The 23,790-nt window shown below is 39.8% G+C and overlaps 1 protein-coding gene across 2 annotated transcripts in view; it reads right to left on the bottom strand.

Annotated features, from left to right (window-relative positions):
- The window catches only part of FSTL5 (follistatin like 5), a 335,086-nt gene that overhangs the window by 107,457 nt on the left and 203,839 nt on the right, over positions 1-23,790 (bottom strand). For both annotated transcript variants that reach the window (XM_072120407.1, XM_072120416.1), the window contains exon 7: positions 9,726-9,892. In XM_072120407.1, the coding sequence (XP_071976508.1) occupies positions 9,726-9,892 (167 nt within the window). The remainder of the gene's footprint in view (positions 1-9,725; positions 9,893-23,790) is intronic.

Here is a 23,790-nt window from a genome sequence, read left to right as displayed (position 1 = left end):
ATTGGTAAAATAAAGAACAATAAGCACATTTTGAATTGTCTAGGCAGTTCTAATGACATCCTGGAGTTTATACTCTGACCTCAAAGCCTGCTCTCTGCAACTTCAAAGTGGCACATGAACATCCCTCCCCAATGAGCCTTCTTCCATAAGGCCTCGCAGACAAAGAAACAGTTTAACCCCTTAAAGACTCCAGTTTGTTCAATAAGGCTCAGTCCTTTTTTTAAAAATAAATCTGACCAGTGTCTCTTCCTGTGGTAATAACTTTTCAACACTTACTTATCTACTTGATTTGAGACTGTTTTCTCGTGACACATTGGGGGTCATTTAATAAGGACCCGAATCGCGATTTTACGTCGTGTTACCCGAATTTTATTGTTTTGCACCGATTTTCCCTGAATTGCTCCGGGATTTTGGAGAAACCGCCGTATTTAAAAAAAAAATGTGTCGCTTGACACGCGCTTACCTGCACCCGGCCTGGCTTGGTGAACTTCAGTGAACTCCGACGGAATTCAGCGCAGCAGCGACACCTAGTGGACATGGCCCGGGTAAGTAAATCTGCCCCATTGTAGTTTATATAAGTAGTAGGATTTTGCTGATTGGTTGGGTTTTTTTGGGGTAAAAATTCAACAATTTAGGAAAAATTTTAAAAAATTACAATTTTCAAAATTTCAAATATTCTATTTTTTGTAATTTTTTTATAGAAAACTTTCGCCATTTGTCTTCTTTCTCAATAACTTTTTTAACGTTTGTTTATTTTTTACGAATATTAGAAGGTTTATAGTTTTAGTAGCAAGTTCTCAAATTGCATGCACTATTACCTCCTCCACACATGTATGAACTACTACCTCCTCCACACACCATGTGCACTACTACCTCCTCCACACACCACCTGCACTATTACCTCCTCCGCACACGGCGTGTACTACTATATCCTCCACACACCACGTGCACTACTCCTACTACTACTATCACAACACACTTATAAGTACAATTGGGGCGTAGGGAAAATGGACAATTGGGGGATAACACAAGGAAAAACAAAGGGGGGGGGTAATAGTGTTTTTGCACACAGTATCTACAGGATAGATCACAAGTATACCACTCTCCAACACCACCAAATGCAGAATGGCAGCTTTGGAGAGCGGGGGGATACTTAGATCTGCCATGACATGATCTGTCATGAATTCGATCTGTAATGACATAGATTTGTCATGGCATGATTTGTCAAGACTTAGATTAGTCTAAATAATCAATGGGTGGTTCTGAAACCTAAACCAAACAGAAGTAGTATACAATAATGTAATATACAAGAAAACAATGTTCACATAGTGGATGCAGCCTATCCTGAAAGTGTTTTATGTTTCTCCTACCTCTAGGGAAACCAGAATTGATCACTTGTAAGTTTCTGTTATTTTTATTCCTTTTTACTTTCTACTGTTTTTGTTGTGTGTCATTTTATGTTTTTTGTATCCTTTTAAAACCTTTTTAGATGCACTTAACCCCTTTTTGTATTAAAGCCTTTACTTTAATGTTGCCCACTGTATGCTCTGCAAATCCATAGCCTTGTAACTGTTGTTAGCTGCGTGTCTGCATTAGTCCCAGAAATCAAAAGGTATGGGCAGCATGTGTGTGCAATGTCTCTCGGTGAGATTTATTCTAAATTTGTGAAATTTGTGAGCGCAAGATTGAGTGAGCTAAACAAATTAACCCTGTGCAGTCGCATGCCCAAGTCACGTAACAAGGCAGCATGTTTACTGATACTTATGTAGTAGATAAATATGAATAAAAGATCATGGCCTTCTGCAGGCCATTCTGTGTGGGAAACCATGATATTCCTAGTTGTTAGGGTAACCGTTCATTACTGTAATATTCAGTGTATTAAGCATTATTATTTACCTGAGTGAATCAAAGTTTTAACAACATTGGATTATGCAAAATTATTTGTCTCTAACATTTTGTTATTTTGCTAAGATCAGGGTCATCTCTCCGGGCAGCTGGGAGGAAAACCTTAATCTTACATTATTATTAGCTTCTATTCTAAAAGCCGACATTGGCCCCTTTGTGCATTTTACTATAAAGATATTACTACTAGAATATTTATGATTTTAGCATATTACAGGGCTATACTGCATTTTGTGGTAGTCATATAGCTATTGACCATCTATCTTATTGTAACAAAACTATGCATATCTTCACATACATCAGATTTTAACATTTTTTTGTACTCCATCCCTGTAGATCTGCAATTATTTAACCTATGTGTCTGTAAAGATTTTAATATTATAATGAAATAAAGTATGATTTGTAATTATTTATTGTCAAAATAAAGTGGCTTCAATTCTGTAATAAATATGTGTATATGTCCCCTATGATTTGGAAAGTGCTGCAGAATTTGATAGCGATATATACATAAATATTATTTTTTAACAAATTGGCAAATTTACTACCTCTTCCTGATGGGATTGAAATATTTATTGGGTTATATTTTGCTAAGATGCAAACATACAGCATGAAGCATGTATCAACTCTGCACATAATGGACTTTGATTTCTGTGTGTTCATTAGTTTAAAGTGGACCTTTTGTGTGGTTCTTTCAATGGGTGACCATTAGAGGTGAGTGGACCCAAAGTTTAGTTTCGGGTTTGGCATTCGGACGCATTCCTTACGACCAATATACGAAACCATATTGGTGCTCAGCAGCCAATCCAGCAGATTAACATCCCTAACAACTAGCCATGGATATGATTAGCCAGGTGGATACACTATGGCTAGTTGTTGGGAGCATACATTTTAGAGGGATGGAGAAGACTTACATGCCAGAAGTGTAGCTGCCATTCTGGTGGACCAAGCCATGATTGCAGTTACAAGGCCATTTATCTGAAAGGCCACCATGTCACAATTCACTCCTGTGTAGTGATCCAGATGAAAAAGGTTGTATCTGTTGTATCAGAACCTCTCTACATCTTGTATGTTACAAGGTATGGTCTGAATAAACACTAGTTTCGATAAATCAAAACAACTGCAACCTTTTTGTCATGTAAAATACTGAGTAAAAATTGTTATATGCAAAGCTTTTCAAAACATATCGTCATTTAAAGAAGTGCATAGCAGTACTGCAAAAAATTGCCCTGGATGTTCGGCCATCAATGACCATCATTCAGAAAGGGGTAAAACTTTACCGAAATTTGCTCTCCAGTAGTTTTTTTTTCTGATATTGGCTAGTAATCACATTTTGCCCTGTGTCACCCAGATCCTTATGCTTGCATATTCTTTCTTGTTTCCAACTTATAGGTGGTCTCTGCACCACGTTACATATATATATATATATATATATATATATATATATATATATATATATATATATAGTATTTGTACTGGAATTGGTTATATTTCATATTGCTGAACAGATGTCGGTTCTGTAATAATTAAGGCACTAGATTTGTATTCTGTGTATACCTTGGCTTGACATATGTTACAAACATAACATTTTTTATTTAAGACAAAGGTCAGGAATGGTGCTAACTATATTGCTTTGCCTGGGGCAAAAGTACTTTTTATGTCATCACCATCTACTGGGAAAGATAATAAATGGCTTTAGTCTTTCTGAATAATAATGAGTAAATAGTAAAACAGCTTTTGATATATCTTGGTATATAAATTAACACCAGGCCACTTTATAATGTTTGTAGGAAATATCAATACTATTTTTAAGTGCACTTGACACATACTAATAAAAACCGGTCATGTAGCCCGACAATTTGCAATAACCCAATGAGATCATCATATTACTAATATAGTATGTTGTTTTTTTTAAATTGCTTATTGTTATAATCTCACAATAGACAGATGTCTAGGCAGAATTCTAAGAAGAAACCCTTAAACACAAGAATACAAAAGGATAGTTTATCGGGAAAACTTTGAAAATTGACAAACATCTACACCCTGTAATTTCTATGGTCCTAGTAAAATCTCTAAGAAAGAAAAAAACTTTCACTTTTTCTTTTAACTATATATAAAAAGAGCCAGTTTGAGTTTCTGGGCTAACAACGTTGGGCAAATAGATAGATAGAAGTTTAGGCTAGCTATTCCACATTTACACATAATGGACTAAACGGAAAGCAAGAATATCTTGACCCCCTAAATTATAGATACACAAGCTCTTGTACTGTAACAGAACTTAGTATCTCAACTAAAGTGTACAGCAACACATGCTACAGCTCCAAAACTAGCCAGAATATGGGAGACAATGAATTAACCAAGAGAGAAATTTCTTGACATGATGTGCCTTCTTCGATGTTAACATTGCATAGGTGAATCTCAATAACAATGGGTGGGCATGTTAAAGTAAATCTACCATTGGGAAACTACTTTGTACTAATTCTGCACAACAAGGGCCGCCACACTGGATGTTTTTTTTAATCATTTTTGATATTATATCCCCCAGAGCAGTGCTTTATATTTTAATGCTTTATTGATATGCATTCTATAATTGATATTTCTGTGTTGATCCACTAAGTACAAAATATCTAGTATGCTGAAGGACAGGTTTCATTTGCTTATCTCCTTGGGGGCTTTACAAGTTAGTGAGGGACATCAGGGCTTCTTTAACAGAAAACTGGTGTAGACGCCATGAAATAAATGCAATGGTTAGTGAACCACCAGGCCCCTTCAAGGCAAGGGGGCAAGAAGGGACATGAAGTGGGCACATCTGTTGACAGGGTGAGGCGGCATAGGGGTTTTGTCTTATGTAATCACAGAATAGGATCTGTCGTAAAAATATTTGCTGCACAGACCAACTGGGAGATACACAGGAATTTCATCATACGTCGCATATGAAAAATCTCCCCCACTTTACTCAATTTTACCAATAATTGGTAAGCTACTAATTGGGCAGTATGCCACAATTATTTGCAGTAAATAAAAATTGTATTTGCCTTTGTATAAAGTTGTAGGCATATATACAGTAGGGTCCTATAGAAGTGTCTTAGTCCCCTTTATACAGCTACAAATAGCTACAAGTTGCACAGGGCCCTAACACACAGTTAACATGTCTTGACACTGGTCATTGTGTCTGGTGTGCGTAAAGTAAAGAAAGAATCTAGGAATCCAGCTCAGCCACTAATATGTTTTGTTGATTTTATGTAACAGGAAGGGCATGTTGTATATTTGATAGCTGGAACTTATGTTAAACCGGCATTGTATTTATTCTTATTAATCTGCAACTAGAATTCTGAAAGAATCATATGCACCTAGACTACAATCTGCTAATACTCTGCCTTCCATAATATTTTCTGCTTGTATTAAACTGTAACTCTGCTCACATTAAGTCAATTTCTTGTTTTTACCTTGTCTTAATCAATGCACCTTCATCATGCTATTGATTCTTAAAAAAAATATGGTAAGGAGAGGAAAAGCAAAATTATTATAATTATAAGAGATGAAGAAAACAGGTGGCAGCTCTATAAATTTAAGAGGGAGTTTTGCCTAAAAAGATGAGTTGTTTAATGTATTTAATGGTAACTATAATTTATGTTAAGAGATGTGCAACTGTAGCCATGAGTGCAATGTCAAGGGACAAGCGCTCGCTAAAATTTGTGAGAGGTGAATAGTATTTTGCCATTTCTACAGCAGTTTCTTTCATACAACAAACAAAACTAAGTTACATGTAAAATGGTTATTTTTAAGAAAAAATTCCCCTACAATATAAAATCAGCATGTAATGTTAAGCCACTCTGCCACAGATCACAGACGCTTTCATAGTACATTGTTTTAATATGTATGTTCAATATTGGGTGTTATTTTCAAAGAAAATATAGAATGTAGTGTGCACAAAGACATCTAATAACCATTATTTTAATGTTATCACTAGAATAGCATAGTTCTATAAGTAATTTTAAAACTGTATTGACCACAGTGGAATGACCACAAGTCTTGGGTATTTCATTAAATATTAAGATAATAATAAAATTAAGACTCTAATACTGAGTTTTAAAGCTACCTGCCCTTTTAAACCTCTTAAGAACACAGCCAGTTTACAGCTTAAGGCTCAGACCCATTTTTTGTATTCTGAATGGCATTGCTTTATATGGTTATAACTTTTGAACACTGTTACTTATCAAAGTGATTCCGAGATTGATTTTCCCTCACATGTTGCACTTCATTTTAGTGGTAAATGTTGGCTGCTAAGCTCTGCATTAAATTACAAAAAAAAAAGAAAAATTTAAGAATCTTCCATTTGCCATTTTCGAAATTCTAAATCATTGTGTTTTCAGGCAGATCGATTTACCACCTAAATAAGTTGCTGAATAACATTTCCCATGTGTCTACTTTACAGCTTCATAATTTTTGAAATGTCTGGATAATTTATTTTGATGTCACGCGGCTTACAAATAGAATAGCGATTTTCTATATTTTCAGAATCTACTATTTTGGGGATAAATACTGTTTTGAATGAAATTTTAAATATTTAGCATTAACCCCCCCCCCTATATAATCGACCCATTTTCAAATCTGCACCCCTTAAACTATCAGAAACAGCTTTTAGAAAGATTGTTAACCCCTTGAGATCTTCATAGTAATTGAATCAAAAGGGAGGTGAAATTTAGAATGGATCAATTTTGTCGTTTATACATAGATTTTGTCCTAAAATTTACACATTTGCAAAAGATAAAAAGAGAAAACCCATCTTAAAATTTGTTATACAATTTCTCCCGAGTACAGAGACCCCAACATGTGGCCATTATTTGTTTTAAGGGCGCACGGCAAGGTGCAGAATGGAAGGAGAACCCTGCAGCTGCCAGGATTTTAGTTTTCTCATTGGCCCCTTTTGTAGGCTATAAAATTTTAGCTATTTTGATATTGGGGCCAGAGGTTAGGAGCAGAAAAACACCAATTCTATACTGGATTTTCTACTTTTTTTTTTTTTGGTGTTTACCTAATAATCATGTGATCTTTATTCTATGGGTCGATACAATTACGTGGATAGCAGACATGAATATTTTTTCTTATGTTTTACTAAATTTGCCAAATAAAACACTAATGAGGGGAAAAATCTTTTTATTTTTGCATCGCCGTCTTCCAAGTGTCAAAACATTTTTACTTTTTTGGCTACAGTGCTGGTTGATGGCTTCTTTTTTACGTGACTTGTTGTACTTTGCAACAGTCGCACTCCAGAGTGCATATGCTTTTTTATCACTTTTTATTGCATTTTATGTGGGAGTAAAAAGGTAAAAATCATCATTTTTGGCTGGATTTTACGTTTTTTTTACGGCGCTCATCATACAGGTTCAATAATTATTTACTTTTATTCTACAGGTTATTACGGATGCGGTGATACTATATATGTGGGGTTTGTGTTATGATTTAGACATTTTTGAGCATTATATTATATCTTTATATGTATGGGGCTTTTTTTTTACTTTTTTATTATTTCCACCATGGGAAATGAACAAGCAATCATCTGATATTGCAGGGTATTAGCAGTGTCAGCCTATGTATATGCATAGGTTGACACTCTGCCTTTAAGATGACGTCATAGATGCCGTCTTTCAGGCAGTGCCTACAGGCAGCTCTGGGGTCCTGATTGGTCCTTGGGGCTGCCATAGCAATGATTGGCACCCGGGGATGTCAGCAATAGATTACCGCTGACATCCCATGACTCTCGATGCCGGTTCGGCTCCGCTGCAGAGCCGAACCGGCATCGGCCCAGCACCGTATGAGTACTGCGCTGAGCGCTAATAGTGGGAGCCCGCGCAGTACTGGTACAGCATTGAGTGGTAAGGGGTTAAAAGAGGTTCTCTATTAGAAAAACTTTCTGTAAACAAGTGGAATGTGAAGTGCTACAATGTATTTAACATAAAAAATAAAGTATGATTTGTAGCAGTTGGTAGAGTCTTATCAGGAAGACACTTGTTGTACTGTACAGAACAATTATAGGAAGAACTACAGCCTAGTGAGTTAGTTGTAAGTTCCAAGCATGACTTGTCATCTCCTAGTACCTGGGCTCAGTTCATCTAATATATAAAGCTGAATGAATGTGTGTGTGTCTGTATGTATGTATATATGTATGTTCGCTAAAGGAATCTGTATCGTCACCCTCTTTGTGACTCAGGGAACATCATAGACCAAGTTTTGACCCAAAAGTTTCATCCCGCGCTTTCTAAAATCCACTTATTACCCACCATATACAGAAGCCATTGTCTGATGCTGCTGCTGTGGCAGTGGGAAACAGATGGACAGAGACAGAAATAGGGAGATATTTATTAGAAGTGTCTGAGGATATAAATGTTCCAGTTGCCCATGGAAACCAATCAGACCAAACGGTCTGAGCCCTTCTCTTTTGGAATTTGGTGAAATTTGGATTTTTTTTTTTGCTTCCCAATAAATGGTATGGAATTTTAAATACCGTCACTATAAAGTACAATTTGTTTAGCAGAAAACAAGCATTCACCTAGCTCTTTACATGGAAAAATAAAAAAGTTACCGATTTTTGAAGGTGGGGAGTAAAAAATAAATTTGCAAAAATAAAAAAGGGCCTCAGCGGGAAGAGGTTAATGTTTGATAATTTATGTACAGTTTTACTATATTTGAAAACAGATAAAAGTATTTTTGGCTGACAATATAACAATGAAAAAAATGTATTAGATCATGCCTCTGACAACCATGGCAGACCTGCAGACCTTTGTGAAGCCCACAGGTGCTATAAAAACCATCATCGACCTGTAATTGTGTCACTGGGGGGCTGAAATAGAAATAAATTGAGCCCCTCTGTCTGTTAAACTCTTTAGTTACCACAGACAGAATTGACCAAGATTGATGTTGTTGTCAATCTTAGATCTGAGCTCAACAATATTTCTATACCTGTATATCTACTGTTTAGAGCCCACTGTCCCTTTAATAGAGGGGTTTTTTCTTTTATACTGTACATCTATATTCTTTGACACTATTTTCTGGAAACCCCTCCCTTCCCCTTATCTTGGACCAGCGGACCAATAGCAGGGTGAGATTCCAGAGGGGGTGGCAGCTGGTTAGGGCTGTGGCTCCGTGTTGAGGTACAGGGTGGAACAGGGAGTTCCCGTCCCCCCTCCTCTTCTAGGGTCATATAGGGTACCCTGCACTCCACATACGCAAGAATGCCTTCCTATAACCCCTTTTTTGCATCAGACACTCTGTGTCTCTATCTTCCTTTATCCTATCATTTCTTCAGCTCTGGCATACCTGTCCATACGAAGGTGCACACCCATATCATCTACACCCGAGGAACGCTTACCATATCAGGACAATCAGTAGACGTTTTTCTCAACTTATTCCTAACAGGTATATGACCTTTTATAAGGCAGCACTGCCATGCATATAAGGGTACAGGAAGTTATTGTTTTGCTGTGCCCATTTGGTAGGAGCACATAAGCATTGTTCCTTTGCTGGTTGGTGCCTCTAGCACTCCAATAGGAGTTTATTTTTACCATTTATATTTCCCCCTCTTTTTATGGAATTTTCATTAAAAGTTAAGTTTCAGATTGGTCACCCACTATTTTTGTACTCTCCCCAATATTACAGCATAGTCATTGTGCTTACAATTTGTTACACTATGGTATTGCCATAATGAACTACGTGTCAAGGTAGGTAAACTACAATGGAACATTAAGGTGTGTAAAAAAATAACTTAAAAACCGATGTGAACAAATGTTTTAGATAAAACAAGTGCAAAAAATATAATTCCAACTTACATTGATGTCTTCTAAATCCAAAGTGTTCAAAATAACATTGTTTCGTTTCCAAATAATGGGAGGTCTCATATTTCCTTGTATCCCACAGTTTAATACAACACTTTGTCCAACTGTTACTGTGGTAAAACTCACTGTCTCATCTTCTGGAAGGCTTAACTGAATAATCCCTGCAATAATGGTAAGATACAGACCTTACTTAGTTAACAAAGTGATATCTTTTAATATACAAGAAAAACTTTTAGGCTAAATACATTAAATATTGTTTTAAGCTATGTAAAGTAAAAGGTCAATCTGACATTTCTATTAAAGTGAATGACAACTATCACCTGGGAGGATAAGAAGAGCATTTCACTTGAGAGAACTACAGAGTCACAGTTATACTAAGCATGACAGATTTCACCTGCAGGTAGATGCATTATTTAAAGGCCAAACAATGCTGTCTGCATAATAACAAAATGTTCACAGAATTGCTAATATGTTAAAGCAAAGTAGTCACTAATTCCATGCTACTATCTGTAAAACACAGCGTGCAGCGCTATTGGAGTCAGAAAGGACATGAACAAAAAAAGAAAAAAAAAACAATAGTAAAAGAAAATAAAAGACTGTTTGTAATAAATTTAATGAGAAAAACGTGCCAATTTCTAGACTTATGAGCCTCTGTAGCCTCTGCCCTATGCATCCTAAACTGACTGCAAAATCCCTCTGGGGAGACAAGAAACACAGTCATATTCGTCATAAGAGAGATCATAATACTCCTATTTATAACAGTTTATTTAGAAGGTAAGGGGGAGAAGGAGTTAACTGCTATTCTAAATAAGAGTAGAAAGTTTACTGTGTGGCATCTACTTGATAACTTTCAGACTGTATTATTGTACTACAGTATTGTCTACCCACTACTCTAGACTGTAGTACAGACTGCTGCAGTTTCTCTGTAGGGTAGTGATGGATGAACAAGACGTCCGTGATCATGATGTTGCACCATAAAAGTTATTCTTAAGTTATCTCCAAAGGGAAAGTTGTTAAATACTAAAGTATATATATATATATATATATATATATATATATATATATATATATACAGGCAGTCCCCGGGTTACATACAAGATAGGGTCTGGAGGTTTGTTCTTAAGTTGAATTTATATGTACGTCAAAACTGTATATTTTATAATTGTAGATCCAGACAAAAATAAATTTGGCCCCAGTGACAATTGGAGTTTAAACATTTTTTGCTGTAATAGGACCTATAATTATCAATAAAGCTTCATAACAGACATATGACAGATGATTATTGCAGTCTGGGACTATAGTAAAGCATTCAGAAAGCTTCACCAGAGGTCAGAGGGGTCTGTCTGTAACTATGGGTTGTCTGTAAGTCAGGTGTCCTTAAGTAGGGGACCGCCTGTATATATATATTAGTAACATCTGAAAGTACTGGAGAAGATAAATGAGAAAGAAGAGAAACCTAAGGCCTTGTCAAATATTAAGGCTGAAGCAGAAGACGAGGGAGGTATAACAGAAAGTAATAAAGGTGGACAAGTTTTTTCTACTATAAATAATGGAAGAGCATGACAGAAGCCAATCAATGCAGATGGGCACTTAAACATATATATGGATATACGGATTCAAAAGAAACTAGGGAGTGTACATTGCTTAGTTAAATGAGGTATATGGGACAAGGAATTACTTAAAATATATTTAATTGTAATTTCCATTTTTCATAATAATCAGAATAATTTTTCATATCATAGATTATTCAAGTGCGTACTTGCCAGAATCTGTACATATGGTTACAGCAAAACATTCCAAAAATAACAGAACAATGTAAAAATCTCTTGTAAATTTCTCTATTGGAAATGAAATATGTAATCCACTAGATTAGGCCAGAACATTATAATTAGCACAATAGCAATCAAAGATATAATGGAATAAAAAATAACTTGGTACAGAATGTTATAACGTAATTAAATCTGCTTTAAGTAGGTAGATTTAAGTAATGCATGCGGGGAAAGCTCAGTGTAACTGCAGTCTCATAATCACTAATTCATCAACAAGAAATATTTCATTGTAATTGTCCTTGCTATTTATTATTCTTATCATCCTTTGTATATTTACATAGAAAAGTGATTTCACATGTTAAATTAAATTTGACTTTTTTAAAAGTTAAAAGGAAAATAAGCTCAGTCTATTGTTTACTGGAAACATCTGAATACATAGTTATCATTATGTTTAAATTGCAGGTCGGGGCCATACATTTGTTTCTGTAATATGCAGATCCTATTATTTTCCATGAAACTCAAATGAATGCCGCAGTGCACAATCATTGTTGTGTTCATAATATATATTTATAATTATTATTGAGATCTGTGAGAGATGTATTGTATAGAACTTAATGCAAATGGTGGCTTTCAGGAAAATACTCCATTTTCATAAGGTGAATTCAGCAGTGTGTCCGCCCCATGTGAGAGCAGTCAAAGGCCTGTTTCAGACAACTGTGGTCGGTCTGTGAGACACGGACTCTCAGTCCTGTTTTGACAGCAGTTCAGAGAACAGTACAGACATGCATAATAGTGATATGTGTGAATGCTGTGAATATTCTTCTGCATGAAAATGGGACTCCTGGCATCATACATCGCTTCAATGCATGGACTCTTGTCCTGGCAATGTGATTAGTCCTATAAAGAGGGCACAGTACTGTCTGTGATGCAGAGACCAACCATGGGAGTGTTTTTTAGTCATAAGGCCTCATGCACTAGACTACCGTATATTCCGGCGTATAAGACGACCCCCCTACTTTCCTGTTAAAATATAGAGTTTAAGATATATTCGCCGTATAAGACAACCCCTTTTCCAACGCATACAAAACACCGGTAAAAATTAAAATTATACCCCTTCCCAGAAGCCATAATTAATGTCCTGCCCCCCCCCCCTCAGTAGCTATAATTAATGTCCTGCCCCCCCAGTAGCCATAATTAATGTCTTGCCCCCCCAGTAGCCATAATTAATGTCCTGCTCCCCCCAGTAGCTATAATTAATGTCCTGCCCCCCCCCGTAGCTATAATTAATGTCCTGCCCCCCAGTAGCTATAATTACTGTCCTGCCCCCCAGTAGCCCTAATTAATGCCCCCCCCCCCAGTAGCTATAATTACTGTCCTGCACCCCCAGTAGCCATAAATAATGTCCCCCACCACCAAACAGGGCCCTATATATTTAAGCTAAATAAAAAACATAATTCTTACCTTATCCCTCTCCTCTTCATGCTGCCTTTCATCAGGGGATCCGGCGTCAGCGATGGGGTCGATGGCGGGTAAGTAGTGTGAGGTGGGTGGGACGGGGGCGGATTGGGGGCCCGTTCTAATTTAGAATTATGACAGCTCCGGGCCCTCCCTGATCCAGCGCACGGACCAGATGCAGAACAGTCGGTGCGCTGTAACAGACAGGCGTGCGGCTGTCACAATTCAAAACATCTGCCCGCTGTGCTGCGCCGAGTTATCAGCGCAGCGCAGGGGTCAGGTGCGGGCCTCTGACTGACCGGCAGCGGAGCTTCGGTGGATCGCGGGAAAGATGAGAAACATTACCGGCGTATAAGACGACCCCAGACTGGACAGAAGATTTTTAAGTCTTCAAAAGTCGTCTTATACGCCGGTATATACGGTATATTTAGGGGTGGTGACCTAGCCATACAAATAAGGGTTAGCTCACAGTCCCCATTTAGGTTTATTGTACATGGTCACATTGCGGTAAGCCTAACCGAGACAGGTGGCTTGCTCAACCATCATCTAAAGCCAGCCAAAATGGGCCACAAACTTTCCCCTGTTTAAATCAGGCTTACACAAAACTGGTTTTGCAATGCTTTTTACTTTGTATTTTAAGTATAGTTATGAGTCAATCCTTCTGTTATGCTAAGTTTATCAAACATTGCATGAGAATTTTTTTTTTCTGTATGGTTTTTGGAAAAGTCATTTCAACATCAAACAGAGAGAAAAAGTAGGATACATATTTGAATTAAAATGCATAAAAAATATGAAAAGAGAAAATATATAAAGGAGGCTTTACTCGTATTTACATGTATGCTGTACAAAAGCCCTACAAATCAGGCATACACATTCTAATTTTCATCAGTAGTATCATAATTTGTCTCTTAATAGCTTACACATTTGCTTCACATAAAAATTTGCAAAACGTTTAAGAAATACTGTAGTAAAAGTGAACAGTGTAATTAAATAGTCAGAATGTTCTGAAAATGTTGACTTTACAGATCCAAAAGATAAATAATACACAGAAAAATTACAAGATAGGTTATTTAGGTTTGTTCTTAAGATGAAGTTGAAGGTATATTGTATAAGTGTAACTGCAGACAAAATAATTTTGTCCCTATGACAATTTGATTTAAAACCAGAATTAACAATAAAGCTTTATTGCAGAAACCTTTGATAACTCTAACAGTTGATCATTACAGACCGGGAATAAGGTACAGTAAATTTCCAGCATCCAGAGAGCTGCACCAGGGGTCACAGTGGGCAGAGAGGTCCCTCTATGACTAGGAGTCATCTGTAAGTCAAGTGTCCTTAAAGGGGTTATCCGGGTTTAAAAAATTTCCTATGGCCGGGCTGGGGAGGGCTATTTAAACACAATAAATATGTACTTACTTCCTCCGGTGCTGCCGATGTCCCGCGCCGCGGCCGGTCTTCTCCGTGCGCCGGTTTCAGTACAAGGGCGCACATGGAGCTTCTGGCCGTCTGGAAGCTCCCAAGCACACCATCTCCCAGCGCTTACAACACTGAGAGATAGGGACGGATGGGAGGAGCCGTCCACATCGTGGACCGGAAGCTCTCTGTGCGCGGTTTCCGTGCCCCTGTAAACAAACAGGGGCACGGATCGAAGGGACCGCGGCGCGGGACATCGGCGGCGCCGGAGGAGGTAAGTACATGTTTATTATGTTTAACTAGCCCTCCCCAGCCCGGCCATAAAAAATTTTTTAAACCCGGATAACCCCTTTAAGTTGAGGTCTGCCTGTTTTGGAAAATGCTCCTGCATTTCAAAGCAAGGGTTTAACAATCAAGTTTTCAGAATTGATTGTGTAACGTCAGGAATGATGAAAGAGAAAATAAGGTCCTGATACTAATCCCCTCCAACCATTCCCCACTTGACATCTGTCAGGAATGATAAGCCCCAACTGGGTGACATTCCCTATTTTGGATAGCATAAACTGTTAAGATTGGTACACAAAAGACAGGGGATAGTGTGCCCTGAGCTTGCCCCAACCTCTGTCCCTTCCTATAGCCCCCTCACGCTAAACCGTGGGGCGACTACTTGAAGACTCGAGATACGCTGGATAAAAGTGAGGAAAGGGAAACACAAACAGACTGCCAAACATAAAACACGAAAGAATCGTAAACAAGCCGGAGTCACAACGAGAGGGTACGTCAATAGCAAAATCAGTAAGCAAAGAGTCAAAGTCAAAAACTAGCCGAGGTAACAACAATACAGATACAGATACTGAGCAATACAACCTAGTAGCAGCGAGTGGAGAAAGGAATTTTCAAACACTGGCACAGGTGACTAGTGAAGCTGCAATTTATGCAGCCAGAACTCCACCTCCAGAACCTGATAGGAGCTGGACAGCATCTGGGAATTAACCCCTCATGGTGCAGAACAACCAGGCACCAAGCAGAGGTTCAATGTCCCAGCCACTCCTAGACAGCGCGAGATCTTAGTAGCCGCTGCCCAGGACGAGCGGTGGAGTTTGCGCGGATACACTCCGGGGTTCGGAGAACGCTGTTGGTACCACCAGAAGAACCAGAAGTCCCAGCAATCTCCCTAGCGAACCTGACAGTACCCCCCCCCCTGACGGGGGGCCTTCGGACCCCTAAATCTTAAAGACGGCTTCTGAGGGTAGGTCTGATGAAATAACCTGAGTAACCGTGGAACATGAACATCTCTAGTCGGAACCCAAGACCTATCCTCAGGACCAAAACCTTTCCAATGGACCAGGTACTGCAGGGAGTTACCTACCCATCTGGAATTCACCACCTTTTCCACCTCAAATTCCAGATTCCCCTCCACAATAGATGGAGAAGGAGGGTCAGAAAGAGGCAAAACAGGCTCAACATAGCGCTTCAGAAGACTCTTATGGAAGGTGTTATGGACCCGCCACCCTGCTGGAAGTGTAATCTTGAAGGAAACCGGGTTAACAATATGAGTAACAACAAACGGACCCACAAACCTGGGCGCAAACTTCAAAGAGGGGACCTTCAATTTAAGGTTTTTCGTGGATAACCACACTTTATCCCCCACTTGAAACGTATCGGATTTAGTGCGCCTTCTTTCAGTTTGTTGGACCATAGAATTTTGTGCCCTCTGAATATTCTCCCGAACTTGTGACCAGAGCGTGCGCAACTTGGATGTAATAGCTTCTGCTCGAGGAATATTAGAGACAGGCACAGATGAAAAAGAGAAACGAGGATGAAAACCATAATTGCAGAAAAACGGAGATACCTGTGTGGACGAACTACAGTGGTTATTAATAGCAAATTCTGCCAACGGAAGGAATTTCACCCACTGGTCCTGACTGTCCGAGACAAAGAGTCGCAGATATTGAATCATCTCCTGATTCATTCTCTCGGACTGACCATTAGACTCAGGGTGAAACGCCGACGAGAACGACAAATTAACTTCCAGTCTAGAACAAAATGCTCGCCAAAATTTGGAAACAAATTGTACGCCCCTATCTGACACAATATCATCTGGTATACCATGGAGGCGCACAATATTCTGTATAAACAATTCAGCTAATTCTTCAGCTGAAGGCAACTTTTTTAATGGAACAAAGTGTCCCATTTTAGAGAAGCGGTCCACTACCACCCAAACCACTGAACAGCCTTGAGATGCTGGCAGATCAGTGACGAAGTCCATAGACACTTTAGACCATGCAAACCAAAAAAGAAAGAGGCAGCCCAATTTGGTACAGCAGTATATCACCGCAACTCCCAAAAAAACTATGCAATACACAACCCAAAAGAGAGCCGAAGAAAACCTCAATAAATGAATAAAATAAACAATGTATTTTATTAAAGTGACAATGCACACATTACAAAAACATGTATTAGGACAGAAATGGGGGGGGAACAATTTAGCCCCTGATGGAAATTGGGGCAACCATCGAAAACATAAGCGCCCTAAAAGAAACCCCTGAACCTAATGTAAGAAAACTAGTGCTACAGACTGCACGGTCTGATAGATAATAGTAAATGGTGCAAACGGGAGTGTAAGAAAGAGGAAGTATCCTCAATGCAGTCCTATGTGCAGTGGGGACCGGGGATACCGACCGGCTCCCACTAAACACACAATCATTTATTGCTTACCCGTGAGCATGATGATAGGTTCTATGGGGGATCCTAGGAGGCCAGTAGACATACACCCCGACGCGCGTTTCGCTGATGCTTCGTCAGGAGGTGAATTGTGTGTGTATTTGGCCCTGTTTTATACTCACCACCGGCCGTCCAGCTTGTAGACCATGGCCTGGTGGGAACTGGAAGCTGAAGAAGAGGCCCCTCAGGACGTCTCCTGGGAGTCTTTCCTCGCGCACAGACCTGACAGGCTTGGACAAATGCGTGCACATCCTTAGTCATGTGAGGCCACCAGTAACTTCTCTTTAAGAGATCCAAGGTACTCCGCATTTCCGGATGACCTGCCAAAACCGAGCAATGCGTCTCCTCCAACACTCTCAAACGACAAGAAGGAGGAACAAATAATTTGCCTTCCGGAAGGTCTTTAGGTGCAGATCTTTGTCCTGCTAAAATTTGAGAAGAGAGGTGGGAGGAGACAGCTGCCAGCACAACCCCTGGAGACAAAATATTACTGTCAGCAGCCTCTGGAAGCTCAGGAGTCCCGAAGCTACGGGACAAGGCATCAGCCTTCACATTTTTTGACCCAGGTCGGTAGGTGACCACAAAATTGAAGCGAGAGAAAAACAAGGCCCACCTAGCCTGACGTGAGTTCAAGCGTTTAGCCGTATCCAAATATACTAAGTTCTTATGATCCGTGAGCACAGTTATCGGATGAAGAGCTCCCTCCAAAAAGTGTCGCCAGACTTCAAATGCCCACTTAATGGCAAGGAGCTCTCGATTACCAATATCATAATTCCTCTCACAAGAAGAAAATTTTCTAGAGAAATATGCACAGGGCCTAAGTCTGGTGAGAGTGGAAGACCCCTGAGACAACACTGCACCTACTCCTACCTCGGTAAACGGTAAAGAGAGGTCAGGTTGAACCAAAACCGGGGCTGACGAGAATGCCGCTTTTAAAGTTTCAAACGCTGTGCAAGCGGCAGGGGACCAATTGTTCGGATCAGCACCCTTACGTGTCAGATCCATGAGGGGTTTGGCGATCACGGAAAAGCTCTTTATAAAGTTCCGATAATAGTTAGCGAAACCTAAAAAACGTTGTAGGGCCTTAAGATTGGTAGGCCGAACCCAGTCCGTGAGCGCCTGAACCTTACTCGGATCCATCTGTACATCAGAGGGAGTCACAACATAACCTAAGAAGGAAACCTTCTGGACGCAAAAAACACACTTTTCCAGCTTAGCGAAGAGGTGGTTTTTGCGCAACCTGGTAAGTACTTGGTGGAGATGTTGCTGGTGAGAAAACATATCAGGAGAGAAAATCAAAATATCGTCTAGATACACCACCATAAACACACCGATGTAATCATGAAAGATGGAGTTCATAAACCCTTGAAAAACCGCTGGGGCATTACTCAAACCAAAGGGCATAACCAGGTATTCAAAGTGCCCCAAAGGTGTATTAAATGCGGTTTTCCACTCATCCCCTTCTCGGATCCGAATCAGGTTATAAGCCCCTCTGAGATCTAATTTAGAGAAAACTTGGGCCCCAGAAACCTGATTTAAGAGATCCGGGATCAAGGGGAGAGGACCTGAGTTTTTTACCGTTATCTTATTTAATTCTCGATAATCAATACACGGCCGTAAACCACCATCTTTTTTCTCAACAAAAAAGAACCCGGCCCCAGTGGGCGACTCAGAGGGACGGATATGTCCGATCGCCAAACTCTCATCAATATAACTCTTCAGTGCCTCCCGTTCGGGTACTGACAGGTTATATATACGACCCTTTGGCAATCTAGCATCAGGAAGAAGGTCAATTTTACAATCAAACTCCCTGTGAGGAGGAAGGACTTGGGACAAGGGTTTTGAAAACACATCTGAGTAATCCGAGAGAAAACCTGGAAGACTCTGATCTTCCGCCACTACTGTACATAATGAAACTTTGGACAGGTGATCCTTACAGTGAGGACCCCAATGAACCAGCTCCAGAGTTTCCCAATCAATTACCGGATTATGGATCCGGAGCCAGGGTAGACCAAGAATGACATTTTCAGACAAGTTTTCCATAACTAGGAAAGAACACCATTCTTCATGCATAGCTCCTACCATAAGCTTTATCTGCGGGGGTTCGAAATTTGATCAACCCTGCCTGTAGAGGGGTCAAATCCGCACCCGACATCTGGATAGGAGTGGACAATGGAATCAATGACATGCAAAACTGAGAGACAAAATTATAATCGATTAAATTAGACGCAGCACCTGAATCCAAAAAGGCGCGACCAGTGCAGGAAACAGACTGAAACTTAACCGTACAAGGTAAATACATTCTAGACACAATTGGGAGTACCTGAGCTCCTAAGCAGTCCCCCCGACTACTGCTTAGGAGTGGAAGTTTTCCTGCTGCTGCCTCTTGGAACAGGTGTTGACCAGATGATCAGGACTTCCAGTAGAAACAAAGATGACGTCTCAGTCGATGTTGCTTCCACTGTGCAGGAGAGATGCTATCCAGCTCAATGGATTCCAATTCCGGACTACCTGGAGACAGACTGGCCGCTGGCTGACAGTCAGAGGACACCCGAGGTGATCGCCTGGAACTTAGGCGACGATCAACTCGGATGACCAGAGTCATAGCATCATCTAATGTCTGAGGCTCGGCATAAGCTAAGACTAAGTCCTGTACTCGGTCTGACAGTCCGGACATAAATTGGTCTTTTAGGGCGCAGTCATTCCATTGCGAGTCAGTCACATACTGTCTGAACTGGGCACAATAATCTTCTGCTGTCTGTTTTCCCTGACACAGAGATCTAAGGTGGGAAACTGCAAGTGCTCGGCGGTCAGGTTCGTCATAAATCTGGCCTAAAGCAGGAAAAAAAGCGTCAAGAGAAGGACGGGATGGAGAGTCAGGTGGGAGAGAAAAGGCCCAATTTTGCGGATCCCCATGCAACAGGGAAATTACCACGCCCACTCTTTGAATCTCTGTGCCCGATGAACGAGGACGTAAAGAAAAATAAAGTTTACAGCCCTCCCGAAATGAAAAAAATTTCTTACGGTCACCAAAAAACACGTCAGGGAGAGGAACCTTAGGTTCAGGCATGGGTGGCAGTGGATCCTGCGGTGATGTCTGCCGTGGAACCTGCATAGATTCCTGAATTTGGAGACGGGAGGCTAGATCCTGAACAAGCTGAGTTAGGGTCTGGACCTGAGTGACCACAGCTGACAAAGGCTCCATGGGAGGAGAGAATGTAGCAGGTCGGATACAGGATGCAGACCTATGTGTGGCTAGTGTTTCTGTTAAGATTGGTACACAAAAGACAGGGGATAGTGTGCCCTGAGCTTGCCCCAACCTCTGTCCCTTCCTATAGCCCCCTCACGCTAAACCGTGGGGCGACTACTTGAAGACTCAAGATACGCTGGATAAAAGTGAGGAAAGGGAAACACAAACCGACTGACAAACATAAAACACGAAAGAATCGTAAACAAGCCGGAGTCACAACGAGAGGGTACGTCAATAGCAAAATCAGTAAGCAAAGAGTCAAAGTCAAAAACTAGCCGAGGTAACAACAATACAGATACAGATACTGAGCAATACAACCTAGTAGCAGCGAGTGGAGAAAGGAATTTTCAAACACTGGCACAGGTGACTAGTGAAGCTGCAATTTATGCAGCCAGAACTCCACCTCCAGAACCTGATAGGAGCTGGACAGCATCTGGGAATTAACCCCTCATGGTGCAGAACAACCAGGCACCAAGCAGAGGTTCAAAGTCCCAGCCACTCCTAGACAGCGCGAGATCTTAGCAGCCGCTGCCCAGGACGAGAGGTGGAGTTTGCGCGGATACGCGCCGGGGTTCGGAGAACGCTGCTGGTACCACCAGAAGAACCAGAAGTCCCAGCAATCTCCCTAGCGAACCTGACATAAACTGTAGGAAAAAGGAAAACTGTAGTAAAACAAGCTGATGAAACTAGGTAGGAACAGAAGAGTATAATCAGTATACACTAAGAACAGAACAGTACATAGCAGGGTCACAACCAAAAAACTGCATGGTACTGAATCAAAACCTGAAGAGTAGTCTGAGAAGATCACAGCACTCAGGGAATTGGAATTCAGAATAGCAGTACACACTCAGGAATAGAAACCAAGAAGACTTATAGAGCGTTCAACCCAGATCTACCAACAGAAAACATAACAGATTGATTGTGTTTTACCATCTTAAGTTTAAATCTTGTTTTGAAGATAAGGAAATTATCTCTAGGCACACTTGTTCACCCAGTAATCGGCCTAAGTAAAATGCCCTTAAGCATTTGGAGAGAAATGTTTTGTATCTTTATATTTTAGACAACATTTTGCCTACAACTTTGTGGCAAGAACATTTGGAAGATTGAAAGATCTGTTTCTACACAGAGACCTACAGTACTTAAAGCACATTGAAGACCTTAGGATAAATTGGAACACCAAGAAAAAACTCATGCCTTGAAGGATAATTGAACACAATGCTGGTCTGGCAGAATATATATAAATGCATGTTTCCAAGTTATAAGATTTAGTGGAAAAGCTTTCAACATGAGCGAAGAATGTTGATGGCAGGAACTGGGAGGGGGAGGGTATTTCTAAAGAGATGCTATGTATTTTTGGAATCATGCACACAGTCTTTTCAATAACTAAAAGTCTTAACCACAGCAATGAAACAAAGAACTCCTATCAAAATTCTGAATGTATCTCATGCATAACTACTGTGATTGTTTTGCATCCTTGGCGTCAGTGAATAAACACTTTAATAACAATATTATTATTAATCTGCAAATCAAGAGGTTACTAAAGCAGAAGAAAAACACAAACAACTGTAATGCAAAAATAATTGAAGCTTTAATCATTCTAAACATGTACAGCTTAGTATGACAGCCAGCAAACCCTGAAACAGACAGTATTTATTACACAGCTAGTATAAAGCGAAGAAGAAAGACAAAGATAGATGGCTGAGGTCTGGGGTCTGGGTTGTAATATGGTTTCAGCCTTCTGCAAAGAGCTGCTGGCAGAATAAGGGGGAACAATGTACTGGTTAAACGCATCAAACTATTTGGTATATTATGTTGCTAGTATTATGCAGAATTGAACTTATACATAGAAGAAAATACACATAAGTGAAATGGGAAGTAAGTAAATATGCAAATATGTTTTTCAGGGTAGGAATAGAAATACTTTGCCTCAGTGCTTTCTTAAAAGACTACTCCCTGTAGCTACAAGTCTAGAAACACAATAATAGCTAAACCATTTTGTTGTTTAGAGGAGAAACAAGTTCCAAACTCTGAAAACTGTGGGGTTTTTTTATATCTCATCAACACAGTGTAGGTAGCTGGCTTGGTAAGGTAAGCAGCTGTCAATGTAAGTCATGAAAGAAACTAAATTCCTGATGGTCATTTTGCCTTTACAGGCCACCTACGGCAGCAATGCATGCTCTGTTGGGGATTCTGGGTGGTAGTTATCCAAATAAGGTTTCCAAGGTGGGAAACTGAAAATGTTGCCTCATTTCTACCTTATAAATCAAGAATGACTTACAAGAAGCCTAGAAACATGATAATAGACTAGTATGATAATAAAGTATCATGATAATAGACTAGTATGTCTTGTATGGCCTTTAACCCTTTAAGGTCCTCGCCATTTTTTGTTTTTTATTTTTCGCTCCCCACAATCAAAGATCCCTAACTTTTTTTTACATGTAAAGAGCTCTGTGATGGCTTGTTTTCAGCGTAACAAATTGCAGTTCATAGTGATGGTATTTATTCTTCCATGCCATGTACTGGGAAGCAGGAGAAAAATTCAAAATGCTGTGAAATTTATGAAAAATGCATTTGAAGCATTTTCTTATGGTCTTGGAATTTGCGGCTTTCACTGTGCGCCCCAAATGACATATTTTGATGGAGTTTTCAATACTACTATTTTTAGAACTATACGACCTTTTGATCACTTTTTCAAAATTTTTAAATATTTTTCAAAATGTTAAAAAAGTGGCGCTATTTTCTGTTACGGGGCTAGATGCAGTGAAGAATGGTTATTATATTTTGATAGAATGGGCATTTTCAGATGCGTCAATAGCAAATGGGTTTGTGATTTTTACTGTTTATTTATATTTATATCAGTTCTATGGAAAGGGGGTGATTCAAATTTATAGGGTTTTTTATTTTAAATTTTTATAAACATTTTTTTAATTTTTACTTTTACTATTTTTCAGACTCCCTAGGGTACATTAACCCTAGGTTGTCCGATTGATCCTGCCATATACTGCCATTCTACTGTATGGCAGTATATAGGGATTTTCCTCCTCATTTATTACAATGTGCAAATCGCACATTGCAATCAATGGATTGAAACGAGACAGCTTTTGAAGACACGAGGCTGCCATGCAAATAAATCACCGCTCCCGGTGTCGTACGATGACGTACCGGAGAGCGACGATCTCCAACAATCTCTATCTTTTTGAAGCCGCCGGCAGCTTTGCTGGCAGCGATGTGAGGGTTAACACCCCAAACGCAGGTGTTACTGGTAACTCTTTGCTGTGATATGCAGCAAAGACTTACTGGCTATGGAGAGGGCTCAGCCCCGGAGCCCTCTCCATGCACCCGCAGCCGACCAGTGACGTACTATTACATCAAGGGTCGTGAAAGGCTTAAAAAAAAATCAGACACTGACATATGATACTGGAGTTCCTTAGAGCAGACTTATAGTACA

This window comes from Engystomops pustulosus, chromosome 1 (genome assembly GCF_040894005.1).
Source record: "Engystomops pustulosus chromosome 1, aEngPut4.maternal, whole genome shotgun sequence".
In the NCBI taxonomy this organism is placed as follows: domain Eukaryota; kingdom Metazoa; phylum Chordata; class Amphibia; order Anura; family Leptodactylidae; genus Engystomops; species Engystomops pustulosus.
This window is presented reverse-complemented; position numbering and strand designations above follow the sequence as displayed.